The sequence below is a fragment of the Sapajus apella genome, unplaced genomic scaffold (genome assembly GCF_009761245.1).
Source record: "Sapajus apella isolate SASKATOON/1434 unplaced genomic scaffold, GSC_monkey_1.0 scaffold19, whole genome shotgun sequence".
NCBI classification, from domain to species: domain Eukaryota; kingdom Metazoa; phylum Chordata; class Mammalia; order Primates; family Cebidae; genus Sapajus; species Sapajus apella.
Window position 1 is genome coordinate 24,474,866 of NW_022436959.1, and position 15,527 is coordinate 24,490,392.

General features: G+C 40.7%; 1 protein-coding gene across 4 annotated transcripts; it reads right to left on the bottom strand.

Annotated features, from left to right (window-relative positions):
* Nucleotides 1-11,215: 11,215 nt before the first annotated feature.
* ARL4A (ADP ribosylation factor like GTPase 4A) lies at nucleotides 11,216-15,092 on the bottom strand. 4 transcript variants are annotated; one of them, XM_032287070.1, is made up of 2 exons: nucleotides 14,649-15,092; nucleotides 11,216-13,545 (listed from the first exon to the last, which is right to left on the bottom strand). In XM_032287070.1, exon 2 carries the CDS (start codon nucleotides 13,454-13,456, stop codon nucleotides 12,854-12,856), a length of 603 nt encoding a protein of 200 aa, XP_032142961.1. In that variant the 5' UTR covers nucleotides 13,457-13,545; nucleotides 14,649-15,092; the 3' UTR covers nucleotides 11,216-12,853. The 4 variants fall into 4 exon arrangements, with proteins under 4 accessions (XP_032142961.1, XP_032142963.1, XP_032142960.1 ...); XM_032287072.1 differs by having other exon boundaries at nucleotides 11,216-13,542; nucleotides 14,649-14,866; XM_032287069.1 differs by lacking the exon at nucleotides 14,649-15,092 and adding an exon at nucleotides 13,963-14,557.
* Between the last annotated feature and the right edge of the window lie 435 nt (nucleotides 15,093-15,527).

The window sequence follows — 15,527 nt, forward strand, 5'->3', positions numbered from 1 at the left end:
ACATTTGACCATAGAAAAACACAGATTTGAAATGCCTGGGTCCATTTACATGCCGATTTTTTTAAATAAATATATCAAAAGTTTTTTTTTGAGATTTGGAGCAATTTGAAAAACTCACAGAAGAAATTTTAACTTTGGTAAGTTGAAATTTACCAAAACTTTCTCTCACACATTTACAGACCATACATGACACCACTTGCTGTTGACAGAAATGTAAACAAAAAAAAAGATGCAATATTCAATCATAACTGCATAAAATTCACTACAGCACATATCTTACTACTGTAACAATTTCATAGCCACCTCCTGTGGCTATTGCAGTAAGCTCAAGCATTGCGAGTAAGCTCAAGTGTTGCGAGTAAGCTCAAGCTTAAAATGCTGTGTCATGTTCACATCTGTAATCTCAGCACTCTGGGAGGCTGAGGTGGGTGGAGGCCAACATGGCGAAACCCCATCTCTACCAAAACATGCAAAAATTAGCTGGGGTGTGATGGCGCACTCCTCTAATTCCAGCTACTTGGAAGGCTAAGGCATGAGAATCACTTGAAATCGGGTAGCAAAGACTGCAGTGAGCTGAGATTATGCCACTGCACTCTAGCCTGGGTGACAGTAAGACTCTGTCTCAAAAAAAAAAAAAAAAAAAAGTCATGTTACACTAATCATTACCATTTGAGCAGTTGTCTCTCCAGTAAATTGCGTATTGTAATAAAAAGTGATCCCTTGGGCTGGGTTCAGTGGCTCACACCTGTAATCCTAACACTTTGGGAGGCTGAGGTGGGCAGATCCTGAGGTCAGGAGTTCAAGACCAGCCTGGCCAATATGGTGAAACTCCATCTCTACTAAAAATACAAAAATTAGCTGGGTGTGGTGGCCTGTGTCTGTAGTCCCAGCTACTCTGGAGGCTGAGGCAGGAGAATTGCTTTAACCCAGTAAACGGAGGTTGCAGTGAGCCGAGATCACGCCATTGCACTCTGGCCTGGTGACAGAGGCAAGACTCTGTCTCAAAAAAAAAAAAAAAAAAAAAAAAAACGTAATCCTTCATGGTTCTTACTTGTTTTTCGCCATGTTTAGTGCAATATCATAAATCTTGAATAAGACCATGGGAATCATATGAAGTGCCAAAAGTGGTGCTGGGAGTGCACTTAAGAAGCAGAGAAAAGTTATGACATTAAAAGAGAAAGTTGAATATCTGGATATGCACCATAGATTGAGGTCTGAAGCTGTGGTTGCCCACTATTTCAGGCAGACAATTCATCTTGTAAACAGATGACATAAGCTTACAATATGGATCAATACCGTACAGTACTTATGTCATCTATTTTCTCTTCCTTATGATTTTCTCAATACTATTTTCTTTTCTCTAGCTTACTTTATTGTATGAACACAGTATATAATGCATATCACCTACAAATTATGTGTTTTCTGTTTGTTATCAGTAAGGCTTCTGGCCACTGGTAGGCTATTAGTGGTTAAATTTTTAAGGGAGTCAAAAGGTACACAGAGATATTTTTTCTTTCTTTTTTTTTTTTCTCACGGGGTCTGTGGTCCTAGTGGCTGCTTCAGAGGCTCTAGGGGACAGCCCTCTCTGACTGCCCATCCCTCCGCCCACTCCCTGGGGAGAGGCAGCTTGTCCCCTGCAACCCATTAATGGCCCACAGCCTGAGGCCTCCCCGCCCAAGGTCGCTAGCCGCCTGAGGTTTCCCTTCTAACCTCCCCCACACCAAACTGAAACCCGACCACACATTGGCCTGTAGCCTGTCTTGTCTGGGGAACATCTATTTGGCTGCCGGCTGTGGGCCACCTGGAGATCCCACTGCCCCACGGTCACAGTGGCCAGGCCTCCCACAGCACCCATCAGCCATGTGCAGCCTCATCAGAGCCATGCCTGAAGCTGTCAGTGCACATGGAGTCAGAGCTTGCTTCAGGAGACAGGAATAGGGTCCTACCCGGGGAGGACAGAGGACAGAAAGAGAACATCTTGAAGGCCATGGGATCCTCAGAAACCCCAGTTGGGGAGAGCTTCCTGACACTTCTCCCTATTGCCCACCTGTCACCTTTGAAGCCAGGCTGGGTGACCTTCCTCCGGGGACAAGCTCTTAGAACCAGCGGGGACCAGGAAGTGTCCTGCACAGCAGCAAGACCAGGCTCCGGTGACGCAACACGCTTTGCTGAACGCATGAGGGGCCTCAGTGCCTTTTCTTACGAGGCTGATGGAGTCCCCGGCCAGGCAGGGGCCCCGAGTGGAGCTGGCAGCCCCGACCCTTCCTGCTGACCGGGTAAGCTGGGGCTGACCACTGTCACAGCACCACAGGGTGGCTGGAAGGGCACTCAGACGGAGCCCTGAGGTCAGAGGTGACCTGAACCTGGCCCCGACCCAGGCTCTCAGAGGCTGGCCTGCTGCCTCCCGTAGAGCCACCCACCAAAGCCTGAGGAGGGACGGGGGATTGCCCAGGCCCTGCACTGAGGATCACGGGAGCGACCCCAGGACGAGAAAGGGCGCCATTCGCACAGAGCTACAGGACGCTGGCCTAGCCAGGCGTGTGGGCAGTGCTCACACCCAACACCACCCGAGGCCCAGTAAACCCCAGCTCTCCCGCCAGGAGGTGCTGATGACAGACCTGGAGACTGCCCCCGCAGGTCTCAGCCTCTGTGTCTCCAGCTCAGTGAGGGGATGGCCAGGACCAGGCTGCTGGGTCTGGAGACCAGGCCTGACACGCAGGCACAACACGTGAGCACGCACAGGCGAGCACGCATACGCGAGCACGTACACAGGGGCAGAAACGCCAACGGATCACATCTACCTTGTAGGTGGTGTTGGCGCCCACAGCGTTTGACATGCGGCAGGGATGCACACAGATTTTCAACTGTGTAGGGGTCAGCGCTCCTCATGCCCTCATTGTTCAAGAATCAACTGTACTAAAAGAAAATGAATACCAACCTTGAAATTCTGTACACAGTGAAAATATCACTTAAAAATAAAACATATCTTTTCAGAAACCAAAAAGGAAGGAATCTGTCTCTAGAACCTGTACTGAGAAAACAATAAAGGAAGTTCTTCAGACAGAAGAAAACTGATCCCAGATCCCAAAATTAAAATTTTGTTAGATTTGCATTCTAATGAACCTCTAAAGAATCAAGAAAAAAAATAGATCACAGAAAAGATATAAACATCCAAAAAGTAATAACAGTCATTAAAGTTTTGCTAGATTTTAATTCTAATGAAACTCCAGAGAATCAAGAAAAAATAGAGCACAGAAAGGATACAGATGCAAAAAGCAATAACAGTCATGTCTCAGGGATCTTAAATGTGTTGAGCTAAAAATACAAAAACAAAAGCCCATATATCACAGGGGGAGGAGGGTGGGGAGGATGGTAAATACACTTTAAAAATGCTTTTATGTTTTTATATTGTCCAAAAAGTAGAAATGGTAAATGTACTAATTTACATTAAGCTTTATTCTCTCAAGGATGTATGCTGCAACTATGGAATAACATAAAGAATAGTAAAAGAATAGGCCAGGTGGCTCAGCCTGAAATCCCAGCACTTTGGGAAGCCGAGGTGGGCGGATCACGAGGTCAAGAAATTGAGACCATCCTAGCCAACATGGTGAAACCCGGTCCTACTAAAAATACAAAAATTAGCTGGGCATGGTGGTGCACACCTGTAGTCTCAACTACTCAGGAGATTGAGGCAGGAGAATCACTTGAATCTGGGAGGCGGAGGTTGCAGTGAGCCGAGATTACACCACTGTACTCCAGCCTGGTGAGAGAGCGAGACTCCATCTCAAAAAAAAAAAAAAAAGAATGTTTAACAGTGAGGCGGAGGGGGGATAAAAAGACTTAATAAATGTAAAAGAAAGGACATTAAAAATTAACAAATGGTCAAATGGGAAAATGTGGCAGATTTAAACAAAATATCAGTAATTTGTAATTAAATATATAAAGACTAAATAAAAGCAAAATATAATTAAAGATACAATTGTCAGATAAATGTTGTATTCTGATTTTGCAACTTCATATCCTACCATTCTCTCCTTTGCTCATCAGTTCTAAGCATACTTAGTTTACTTGGGTTCTGTGATTTTTCGGTCTCAGGGTCCTTGCACATAAAGTTCCCTCTGCCTGCCTGAGATGCTCTTTCATCTACTCTTCCCATAACACTTTAGATAAATCAGAAAAATCTTCTCCAACCACTTTATTAAAGACGGCCCTATTGTTTTCTCATCTTTACCCTCTGTTTCCTTCATAGCACTTTTCACATTTTTTATTTTCTAACATTTGTCTGATATCCCTTTAGAATTAAGCTTCATTTATTTGTTAATTATGGACATATGTGAGTGTTTAGTATGTACATGCCGCCTCTCCCTGTAAGAGCTAGGGATATGGCAATGGATAAATGCCTGCTCCTTGTGGAGCTAATTTTGCAGAGCAGGAACGACACATTACCCTTCTCTGTTTTGGTCATTGCTATATTCCAAACACCTAGCAGCATGAGGTAGTTGTTCATATACTTCTTGAGTGAATGTTTGGTGTACTTGCTAAAAATCATGCCAGATGACTCACAAAACTTCCTTCATAAATAACCTTGTAAGAGTGATAATGTTGCCATTTAAAGGTGAGAAGGCAGCAGCTAAGAGAAATTAAGTAACTTGGATTCAGTTATGCCACTAATACATGCCAATACTCTATGTGTAAAATTTAAAATAAACATCCAATTTCTAACATGAGGAGCTGCTGCTTGATCAAGCAAGAAGGCCCATCTTTCTCTATAGAATAGACTGAACGTGTTTTATTTGATTAATCAAATGTGTCTTGAGTTTAGACTATTGGATGTAGGCCATTTAGATCTCCCCATTTTCTTCAATTTTGCTGCTGTCATAGGTCTTTTATTTTTCCTTACCATATCTGCCAGTCCTCAAAATAATTGGCTTTGATCAATGAAACCTGTGACATTCAAAGTTCTCAAGAGGGTTACAGAAAAAACACTGTAGGCACTCATTATTAATAGTACTTCACCTCTAAAGCTTTAACTGATCTCTTGTGAGAAGGGCAGGACTATTCGTAAATTTCGAAGATACCACCTATTAAGCATATAGTATATATAAAATCAGTAAAAGGAAAAGTGTCTATTCCCTATAGCTTTTCCCTGGGCTTACTCAGATTTCCCCTAAGACATCTGGTCTGAGACATTCCTGGATCACACAATGCTCTCAGTTTGCTTATTATGACATAAATGCCAAGCCAATGAAAAATGCCCCACTGTATAGAAGGAAAAGGGTCTAAGACAGGTTAAGTTTCACTAGGCCAGTTCTATTTATGATCCCTTTATTCCTGCCATTAAAAGTATTACTCCTCTGGCATCCCCGGTCCACAATTTTTAAATTCCAAAGCAATGGTTTCTAAATCTGGCTGATCTACGTGTGTTTAAAAAACATCCTACAAAGAGTTGGCATATAAATTACTGGAGCCATTTGCTAAAGATTCCATTCAAAATGTCTGAAGTCTAGGAATCTCAAGAGTTCCTTAAGCCATTCTGAAGTATATCTAGTTTCGAAAAATACCATTGTTGGGAACTCCATTTTGTCACTCACCGATTTCAAGGTATCTTCATGTAGATGGTAGATTAAGGGAAACAAACACTGTTCATTTGAATACTTAAGAAATACTTCAGCCCATTGGATGCCCATAATTTCTAATTACATGCTGTTTATTCAGTTTCTGCACTAAAGAGTAACATAGAAAAAACCCATAAAACAAAAATTCAGATTCTTGTTGATATTACACAGAGCCACAACAGGAAGGTAAGAGTACTTTTTCAACCAGAGACTGTTACATATCATATGCCTTCCATGTAAACTACTTGAATTTTCACACAACAATTCAATAGTCTGAACTGAAAACAAAAAATTGCCCAGAAAAAAATTCCTCATGATTGTGGGAAATATTCATGTATCTCAATTTATAAAAAAGAGGTTCCTAAAGCATTGTGTGTAAATTTTTTATCCCAAATTATTTTAAATATACTTGAAGAATTGTTTATATTAAATAAACCAGAGTCAACATTTCTACAAAGTAAATAAGAGATTTTATGAAACAGATATACCTAAAACATAGTCCCACATAAAATAAAAATTCCAAGTGACCTTAAAATATAAGAATTTATCCCCAGTGAGATATACCTAAAGGACAAAGGGAACTACAACATTCTTAAACCATTACCAGTCATCCTATTGTTGACAGTGGTACTACATTGAGATTAAAGTGGAATAAGGCAAATAAACAACTGTGTGTTGCTCATAACTAATATTTTTGGCATGCATGAAAAGAAATAATAGTATCACTGAAGCTAAATAAATGCCTTATCATTCTGAATGTAAATCTTTGAATTGAAACTATCACTGTGAAACAATGATGTATCTAATCTTAAAAAAATAGAAGTCTAGTACAATTCACTGAAAAGGCCAGAAACAATGACAAATCCAGTAGTATAGACTTGGATTCTAAATATCATTTCCTAATAAAAGGAACCTGGCATCCTAGAAAAACAGGAGATCTGGGAAAGGAAATGTACAAGCTAAGATAGGGACTTTGTGTTCAATGAGAAGTCAAAGAAACCATCAAAGATTACTAGGGTTATGTGAAAAAGACTCAGATCTCTCTAAAGATGAGACAGTTTATGCATAAATAGGAATAATAAGCTGGAAGAGACGGAATTATATCAAATATATCTTGTCTGTTTTTTGAGAGATTGTTTCGCTCTTCTCGCCCAGGCTGGAGTGCAATGGCACGATCTCGTCTTGCTGCAACCTCTGCCTCCTGGGTTCAAGCAATTCTCCTGCCTCAGCCTCCCGAGAAGCTGGGACTCCAGGCATGCGCCACCATGCACAGCTAACTTTCTGTATTCTTAGTAGAGACAGGGTTTCACCATGTTGGCCAGGCTGGTCTGGAACTCCTGACCTCAGGTGATTCAACCACCTCAGCCTCCCAAAGTGTTGGGATTACAGGTATGAGCCACCATTCCCAACCTCAAATAATATCTTAATGTGTAAGTTTATAGCAATACTCAAACAAGAAACCTTGTTTATTAGCTTTTCAGGATCCTAAGAAATCAACTCATGTTGAAAACTTGTAAATCAAGAGAAACGTGCATTTATCTTGTCTTCCTTTCCTTTAAGGACTGAATCTAAGAATAACCAAATCATTGCTGAGAAGTTTCTTATTATAGAAAGACTCAGTTAATATATAAAGACTGATAGAATATAAAATGTCACCATTCTGCAGCTTTGATTAAAGGATCTTGCAGGTACTGTCCTCTCCAGTGGCCACAGTCACTTGTGGCAGGTTAATATTAATTAAAATAAAACTAAAAATTAAATTCCTCAGTCACTCTAGTCACATTTCAAGTAGCTAATGACTTCCATATTTGATAGTATAAACATAAAATATTTCCATCATTACAGATAGTTCTATTAGATGTCATTGACTTGAGAAATTGAACATCAACCAACATCACAAAACGACAACCAGACATAATACCTACTGAAGGGAGTACAAAGCACCATCACCTCTGAGGTAGCCTGGGGGAAAAAAAGAAAATTACAGAAAAATCAAAGTACAAAGAAACACATAAACACTATGGAAATGCATTCAACAAAGCCCAGAATGTAGGAAACTATATAGGAAGGAATATTCAATCAGAGAGAGAGGAGAGAGAGAAAACATCTGTAGAGACACATATTGACCAATCACAATGGGTAGACTACAGTCCACTAAATGCTGATTCCAAAAGCTTTTTACAAATTTAAAATAATGAGGGAAATCTAAACACTGCATGGATATTTGGTTATTTTGAATAAGTATATATTTTTCACATGTGATAGTGAAATTTTTAAAAGTGAGTATCTTTTAGACACATACACCAAAATGTTTATAAATAAAATGTAATTCCCAGAACTCACTTCAAAATCATCCACAAGTGGAAGAAAAAGGAAAGTGGCATGGAAGGAAGTGAATGGAAGTATAGGAAACCAGATTGGCCCTAAGTTGATAACTACTGAAACTAGATGACAGATACTTGGGTATTCATTATGTTATTCTACTTGTGGGTAAGGTTGAAATCTGTCATAATAGAAAGTTAAGATTTTATCTAAAGGTAGACCTTCATTGAAATGAATCAACTTCAATATCTCTCATCAACCACTAATATAGGTAATCTCCACTTCAGTGCAACATAAACAGAAGACACAAAAACAAGACCAAAGACTGAAAGTAACTGGAAAAAAACACAGCATACATAATCACCCACAAACACAACCACTGTCATCAACCAGATGTGCCCACGGATACTGCAAGTTTCCATTAAATGTCGGCATACAGATTCCTATCATTAGATAAAATTTGTGAATTACTGATAACAATCTTGAGGCATTTTGAGCAACCACAATGTATACAGACAATTTTGAATTTTTAATGTCTGAAAGTGAGGGATTGTATTTTGATGTATGTCTATACTAGAAAATAACCATGATTTTAAATTAAATTTTGTCTCTTACAGAAAAAGGTAATATTGTGTTACTTATTGATACTTTAAGAACCTAAGGAAATGATCCATATTTCAAGGGAATTTAGACTTTCACCAACTTCCACCAAGTTGCAATTTTGTGATATGCATGAGTTCACCATGTTATATCCTCCACCCCACCTCAACCCATGAAAACAAGTATTTTCTCTTTTTTTTTTTTTTTTTTTTTTTGAGATGGAGTCTCGCTCTGTTGTCCAGGTTGGAGTGCAGTGGCATGATCTTGGCTCACTGCAACCTCTGCCTCCTGGGTTCAACCTCCGCCTCAACCTCCCAAGTAGCTGGGACTACAGGCACCCACCACCACACCCACCTAATTTTTGTACTTTTAGAAGAAACGGGGTTTCACCATATTGGCCAGGCTGGTCTCAAACTCCTGACCCTGTGATCCACCCACCTCAGCCTCTCAAAGTGCTGGGATTATCGGTGTGAACCACCATGCCCAATCAACAAGTATTTTCTTTAAATAGATTGATCATAACATATTCTGGCTATTAACAACTATCCATTGAATGCTTAATAAAGTGTCGCTCTGCTAAATATAATTGCTTGATTTAATCCTTTTAATCAGTTATACCCCAATGGTAGATATAATCCTGTTTACAAATGAAGAAACTAAGGCTGCAAGTAAATTGCCCCAGATGAAGTAATAAACATATTGATTCCTACTGGTTAACAATAGGTCAGTTTTTACCAAACGCTTGGCAATATGCGAAACAGTTAATACACATTATTTCAACCCTCTCAAAATTCTATGAGACAGTCTTCATTTACCCAGGAGGGCATTCTCATCATAAGTTTCAAGGAATTTGCTAAAATGTCGCATGTGTAACAATGGAAGAACCAGGACTTGAACACTGATCTGACTCCAAAGCTCATGTTTTCAACCACTACATTTAACATCCTTCTAAACTAGCTTCCTATACAGGTATTCCTATATTTTTAATATTCATGCACAGAACTGGATGCATACTCTGGCTGTGGTTTGTTGAGACTATTACTTCTGATCTTCATAGATTTTCATGTTAACATTATTACTTTACATTGGCACCTTATATTGGTTCATATTAAGGCTTAAACACTATAGTATTGCATATCACCAGGATCCATTTCCAGAACGTTCTGTTAAATTTAAATCTTAAAGGTAAAATTCCAGCTCCAAAGGTAAAATTCCAGCTTGATGCTATACCCAAGATTCTTAATTGCATCAGCTGAATGCTGTTTTATATCATCTAAAGTTTGGTAACACTTTTTTTGCATCTTTATTATTGTTGATGAAATCATTGTTTACATTACAGAGGAAATTATTATACTAAATGGAACCTGGAAATACCAGAGTTCCTTCAAGGTCACAATGAATAATTAATGGAACAATCCTTGTGTCAAAGGCCTCGTACAGGCTGGGTGTGGTGGCTCACACCTGTAATCCCAGCACTCTGGGAGGCTGAAGCAGGTGGATCACCTGAGGTTAGGAGTTCGATATCAGCCTGGCCAACATGGCAAAACCCCGTCTCTATTAAAAATACAAAACTTAGCTGGGTGTGGTGGTGCACCTGTAATCCCAGCTGCTTGGGAAGCTGGCAGAGGTTGCAGTGAACCGAGGTCGTGCCACGGCACTAAAGCCTGAGCAAGAGAACAAGACTCTGTCTCAAAAAAAAAAAAAAAAAAAAAAAAGCCTTGTACAAACTAAGTCTATGCCTTTCCCTCTGTTCATAAATCATCATTCATTTAGTAATTCTTCCCATATATACATATATTTAAAACTTCATATTTTTGTCTCTCAATAATTTTTCCATAAGTCTTAGTATACTTCTGATGGTTTAAGAATACTATTTATAAACCATTTTAAGAATTCTGCACATTTTAAAAATTAAATATCTTTAACTATCAAAATGTTTTATTTTTCTTGAACTTTGTTGTTTGATAATAATTTGGATTCAGTTGAGCAGTTCTTGATTAATATTTTGTATTAAACCCAGTAACTTAAAATATAAGAAAAGATTTTAGAAATATGCACTAGGAAAAGGTGTGCTATAATAAAAACTAGATATAGGAGAACAGTCTAAACTCTTCAGGATTTAAAGACTCATTATTATACTATGGTGTTAATAAATAGAATAGGTGGTAAGGAACTTGAACTTAGCAATCTAGAAAATCTTATGATGAGTTTTATAGCTGAATTGTCTTTTATAAATCAAACTTTGTACAGTGTTCATGCTATTTTCTCTTTTGTTGTCCATTAAATATGAAAAACTTAGATAACATTAATTTGCTTAAGTTCTTAGGCCACAAAGGGTCAACACGCAAACTTTTGAAATAGTTAAAAGAGTACTATTTTATATAGTAGGTAGACACAAAGTACAGGGAGACTGAAAAATCTAATTGATACACAGATTTTTTTTTTCAGCAAGCTTTATTAATCCATCATGGATCTACTCATGTTTGCAGCAGATACCATGATTTCAGTTTCAGTGAAAGAAGAAAAAAAAATCAAGCAGCCTTCAATGCCTGTCACATCTAAGCAGATCTAAACTACTATAGGACTAAACAGCCTAGCTGGTCACTTGTTTTTACACATCTAATTAAAAGCTTCAGCAAAAGTGGAAATACATCAAAATTCAAAGTCAAATACTGTTCTCCTAGTGCTTCAAGTAGTTTATTGGTAGTTATTATCCACATTTCTATAAACATTCTAAGTGACCATCACTATTGCAGGAATATTTAACATACGAAGGCTCCACATGAAGCTACTTCATTCATTTTGTGTGACACAAGAATCAAGGTTTCAAAAACTCAGTTATGCCACTAAAAAACAACAACAACAGCAACAACAACAAAAAACACCCAAAGCCAAAACCAATCCTGCTAGCAAAGTGCATTTCTTTTGGTGAGTTTCAGAACCAACAGCTGTTGGCTTCAGGCAAAAAATAAGCTGATTTAGTAGTACATGATCACTGGAAATAAGTCTCTGCCTGTAGGTAAGAATTAGATAAAAGGTCCTTTCTTCTTACAGAGTTTTTCATTCCAATGTAAACAGCACTAGTGAATTTTCATATAACAGGTTTGTTATTTTACCCTTCGTTTTCTATCATTGTAGTTCTTATGTGTCATACTGTTAACATTTCTTCCTCTCTATAATCAGGACTGGACAGCCCATATAACACCGTTCAATTTGTAAACAAAAAAATTAAAGCTCAGAACACATACAGGATCTCTTTCACATTTTCATTCTACAGCACATCAGGTACATTTATAAAGCTTTTGCTCTTCCCAACACACTACAAAAATATATAAAAACCACATTTTTCCATCAGCAAATATTAATAAAATATCTCATAACTGGAATATTTTAGAGACCACATATTGTAATTACATCCTCTTGACTAAATCAATTCCTTCTTCAAAAATCCATATATGTATCCAGTGCATATTAGTTTACATGCCCATATTTACTATGAATGAGTCAAGTAAATTATTTTAGGTTCTTCAAGTGAAAGTGCTTCTGACAACAAACTATTTCTGTAATAGCCCTAAATCCCCGAAAAAGTTGTTTTAAACCTGTGTAGAACAATGCATAGCTATTTCTAAAAAGTAAGAATACACACCAAAACATGCTTTATCAGGAAAACTACTCCATGCACTTGAATAAACCCCAAATATCTTATTTTTATTAAAGGCAGATCAACTTAAACATTGTCTAGAATTAAAATATACCATTAAATTGATTCCAGAAAGTGTCAAAAAATCATTTGGCCAAAACTTAAAAGAGCAAATACTTACTCCTCGTCTCTTACTTCAAAAAAGGACTGGGTGGACCAATGTGATCAATGTAACTGCATATATGGTAATCTACCTTAACATTTCCATCAATTAGCACTTTATCGTTACAAAGCCTTGTATGCAATTTTCTTGCAAGGCTTCCCCTCAAAAGATATAAGCAAAAAACACTAGGTAGACACTCTTTAAAGTTTTATTTCACTAACTTCTGGTCAAATTTCCACAACTGTGTTCTGGTCAATTTACTATCCTTGCTTGGCTTCCCCAAATGGTAGTACCAAAAGAACTGTGGGGTAGGGAGGCGAGACCACTTTAAGAAGCACTGCATTTACTCATCTTCCACAAGGCAACAGAGTTGGGCATCTGATTGTTCAACAAAACAAAGCTTTAATAGCATCCAGGAGGGCAGACAGGCAAACCAGGCTGTAGACACTCTTCTATTTGTCAAAATCAGACCAGAGAAAACCTACTCCACACAGATACAATAGGTATGGATATTCATCTTTTCTTTTTCTGTTGTCGCAACATTTTTCTTCTTTTAATTATCATATCATGTAGTTTCTCAAGTCCTTCCTTTAGGCCATCTCCTATGATTGCACAGGTAGGCTGCAAATGCCAAGGAGTTGATGAGCTCAGTTCACCCATTGCTAACAATTTCTCAATTTCTGAAAGAGACAATGAGTTCCTCAAGTCTTGTTTGTTGGCAACTATAAGTACAGGGACTCCTTGATTTTCTGATATCCTAGTTATTTTGTGAAGTTCAGTTTTGGCTTCTTCCATCCTTTCAACATCAACAGAGTCCACAACAAATACAATGCCATCTGTGCATCTGGTATATGATTTCCACAGGGGCCTTAATTTCTCCTGACCACCTACATCCCAGAAGTGAAAAGTGACTGTTTTAGAATTTCCCAAGGTTACCTTAATTTTCTCAGTGTTAAATCCTTTGGTAGGTACGGTATTTACAAATTCATTGAACTGCAGCCTGTATAAGACTGTTGTTTTTCCAGCACAGTCCAAACCCAGAATAACAATGTGGAAGGACTGAAATGAAGGCAGGTTGGACAGTATAGAAGTCTGGTCTGACAGCCCATTCCCCATTTCCAGCTGTGAATAAATGTCCCAAATTGAAATGCTTTCCTCTTCTTGCTTTAGAACTTGTCTTCGTAGGGGATTCAGCTATAAGACTGCTGGGAGAGGGAAGAAGGGATAAGTTATTCTTCTGAAATAATACAGTAAACAGGTTTATTCTATTTTGCTAAAATAACACCAATAACTTACAACTTGCTTTGCTAAACAAACAAGAAGAGATGAAACGTATATGAAAACGCATACAATCCAAGACAAACGATGGAATAACAGTGATTGAAATTATTTGGTTTACTTAAATTGCAGTAATATGTACGCTATTCTCCTGGGTCCCCAAACCTCAAAGACCTCATTCTGGAAAGAACCCAGTCACCAGTATCTGGTCTAAGTCGCGGTAACCACAAAGTGCCTATTTGGCAGAAAACTCATAGGTCCTATCTTGGGAATCTAATTCCACAGGCTTAACGGCACTGCAAGATCACTATTATCTCCCATCCCTTTAAAAATAACGTTCTCACCTCCCGATATGGAGTCTGGGTCCAAATGGGAACGCATTGGCAGGCGTTTCTACGCAGGGCGAAGCACCCCACGTCCCTCCAGCTCAGCTCTCCAAGCAGCTCTGGCAGTTGCGGCAATAGAAACCCTGGACTCAGACTCCGACCACGCCCACTCCTCCCGGTCCACCCATAATTCCAAATCCCATTGGCCACCCGCATCAGAGCAGCCATGCAACTCCCGCCCCCGCTCCCTAATTGGTGAGGGTAACTGCCGCTCCCAGCGCAGAGGAGCCGGGCGCTTGCTTGGTCCACCGGCACCACCTGTTGCCCTTAAGTTAGAAAAGGCGACGTTCTCGGAGGGAGCCGAGCGGCCTCTGCAGGGGAATGGGAGCCTCGAGCGGTCAGGTTGCCGCCAGCCTGCCGGCTCCACCCGTTCCAGCGCACCTGCAGCGTGGCCAGGGCGCCAAGCCGAGGCTCTCACATCCGGGGCCCGCAGTCACCGCCAACGCGTTAACCCTTTGTCCGCTGGCCCGAGGGTGACGCTTGTGTGGGTCCCTGAGGCGCAAAAGATCCGACATGGCGCGCCCGCCGGGTAAGCCCACCCTCCCCGGAGCGGGATCCCTTCAGCCCGCCCCTCCGCACACGGCCGGCCCTTCTCCCTCGGCAGGGCGTGGTCGCCCTTGGCCGCCCACCCCGCCGCGACTCACCTGACTAACCGTCCTTCCCTCCTCTTCACTCAGCGTCTCTCTCAGCCGCTGGGAAGGTGCGCTGATACCTGTTGGCTGGCACCAGGGAGGCGTGGACGGTGGCTAAGGACTGGGCGCCGGGCGGGCGCCGCGCACCAGGCTCTGCCCTAACGGTGCTCGCCCGGCAGCTCCACGCCGCAGGCCCCGCCCCCTGCCTGTGCGCCGCCCAGGCGCCAGCCAGTGGGGGGCGCGCAGGAGCCGCGTCTCCTAGCAACGCCAAAACAAGGTCGAGTTCCAGTCAGCCTCGCGCTAGCTGCCGGCGAAATAGGATGGGACTTCCGGCCTCACCTCAGAGCGGTTGCTGCCGGTAGCCAGGTCTGCGGCGGCTCGCCACCTTGGCACTGGCTCCACCCAGCCCCGCCTTCCCTCAGGACGCCTAGGGCGTCCGCGGGGCAGTAGCCCCGTGACGCGAGGTTAGGCATTCCAGAGTTCACCTGTTACGGGTGGTCCCGTACACATGGAGGAGACGTGGAGGTCCCTCAGTAGTTGGCGTCAGTGGCCTGGGTTGGCTGGACTGGTCTGCACCTTCCTTCGCTGTTTGTAGAGCAAATGAACCCGCTCTTCTGCGTGATTCTGGCAGCATCCCCGGGAGTTGGCGACAGGTAGAAATATTCCAGTTTGACACATAAGGAAATACACTCTCAAAGATGAATTTTTTTTTCTTTGTCTTTAAAATTGCTCACACAATTTTATTAATTCCAATAGATACTATTTCCAGTATACCATTCAACTACACGCCATTTGTATGTGCTCGAGTGAGACGTCGGTGTATTTTGCTTTAGGGTCCAGTTCTCTTAAAACTAGCGTTTGCAGTTTAACGACTTGGAAAACAACACAAAA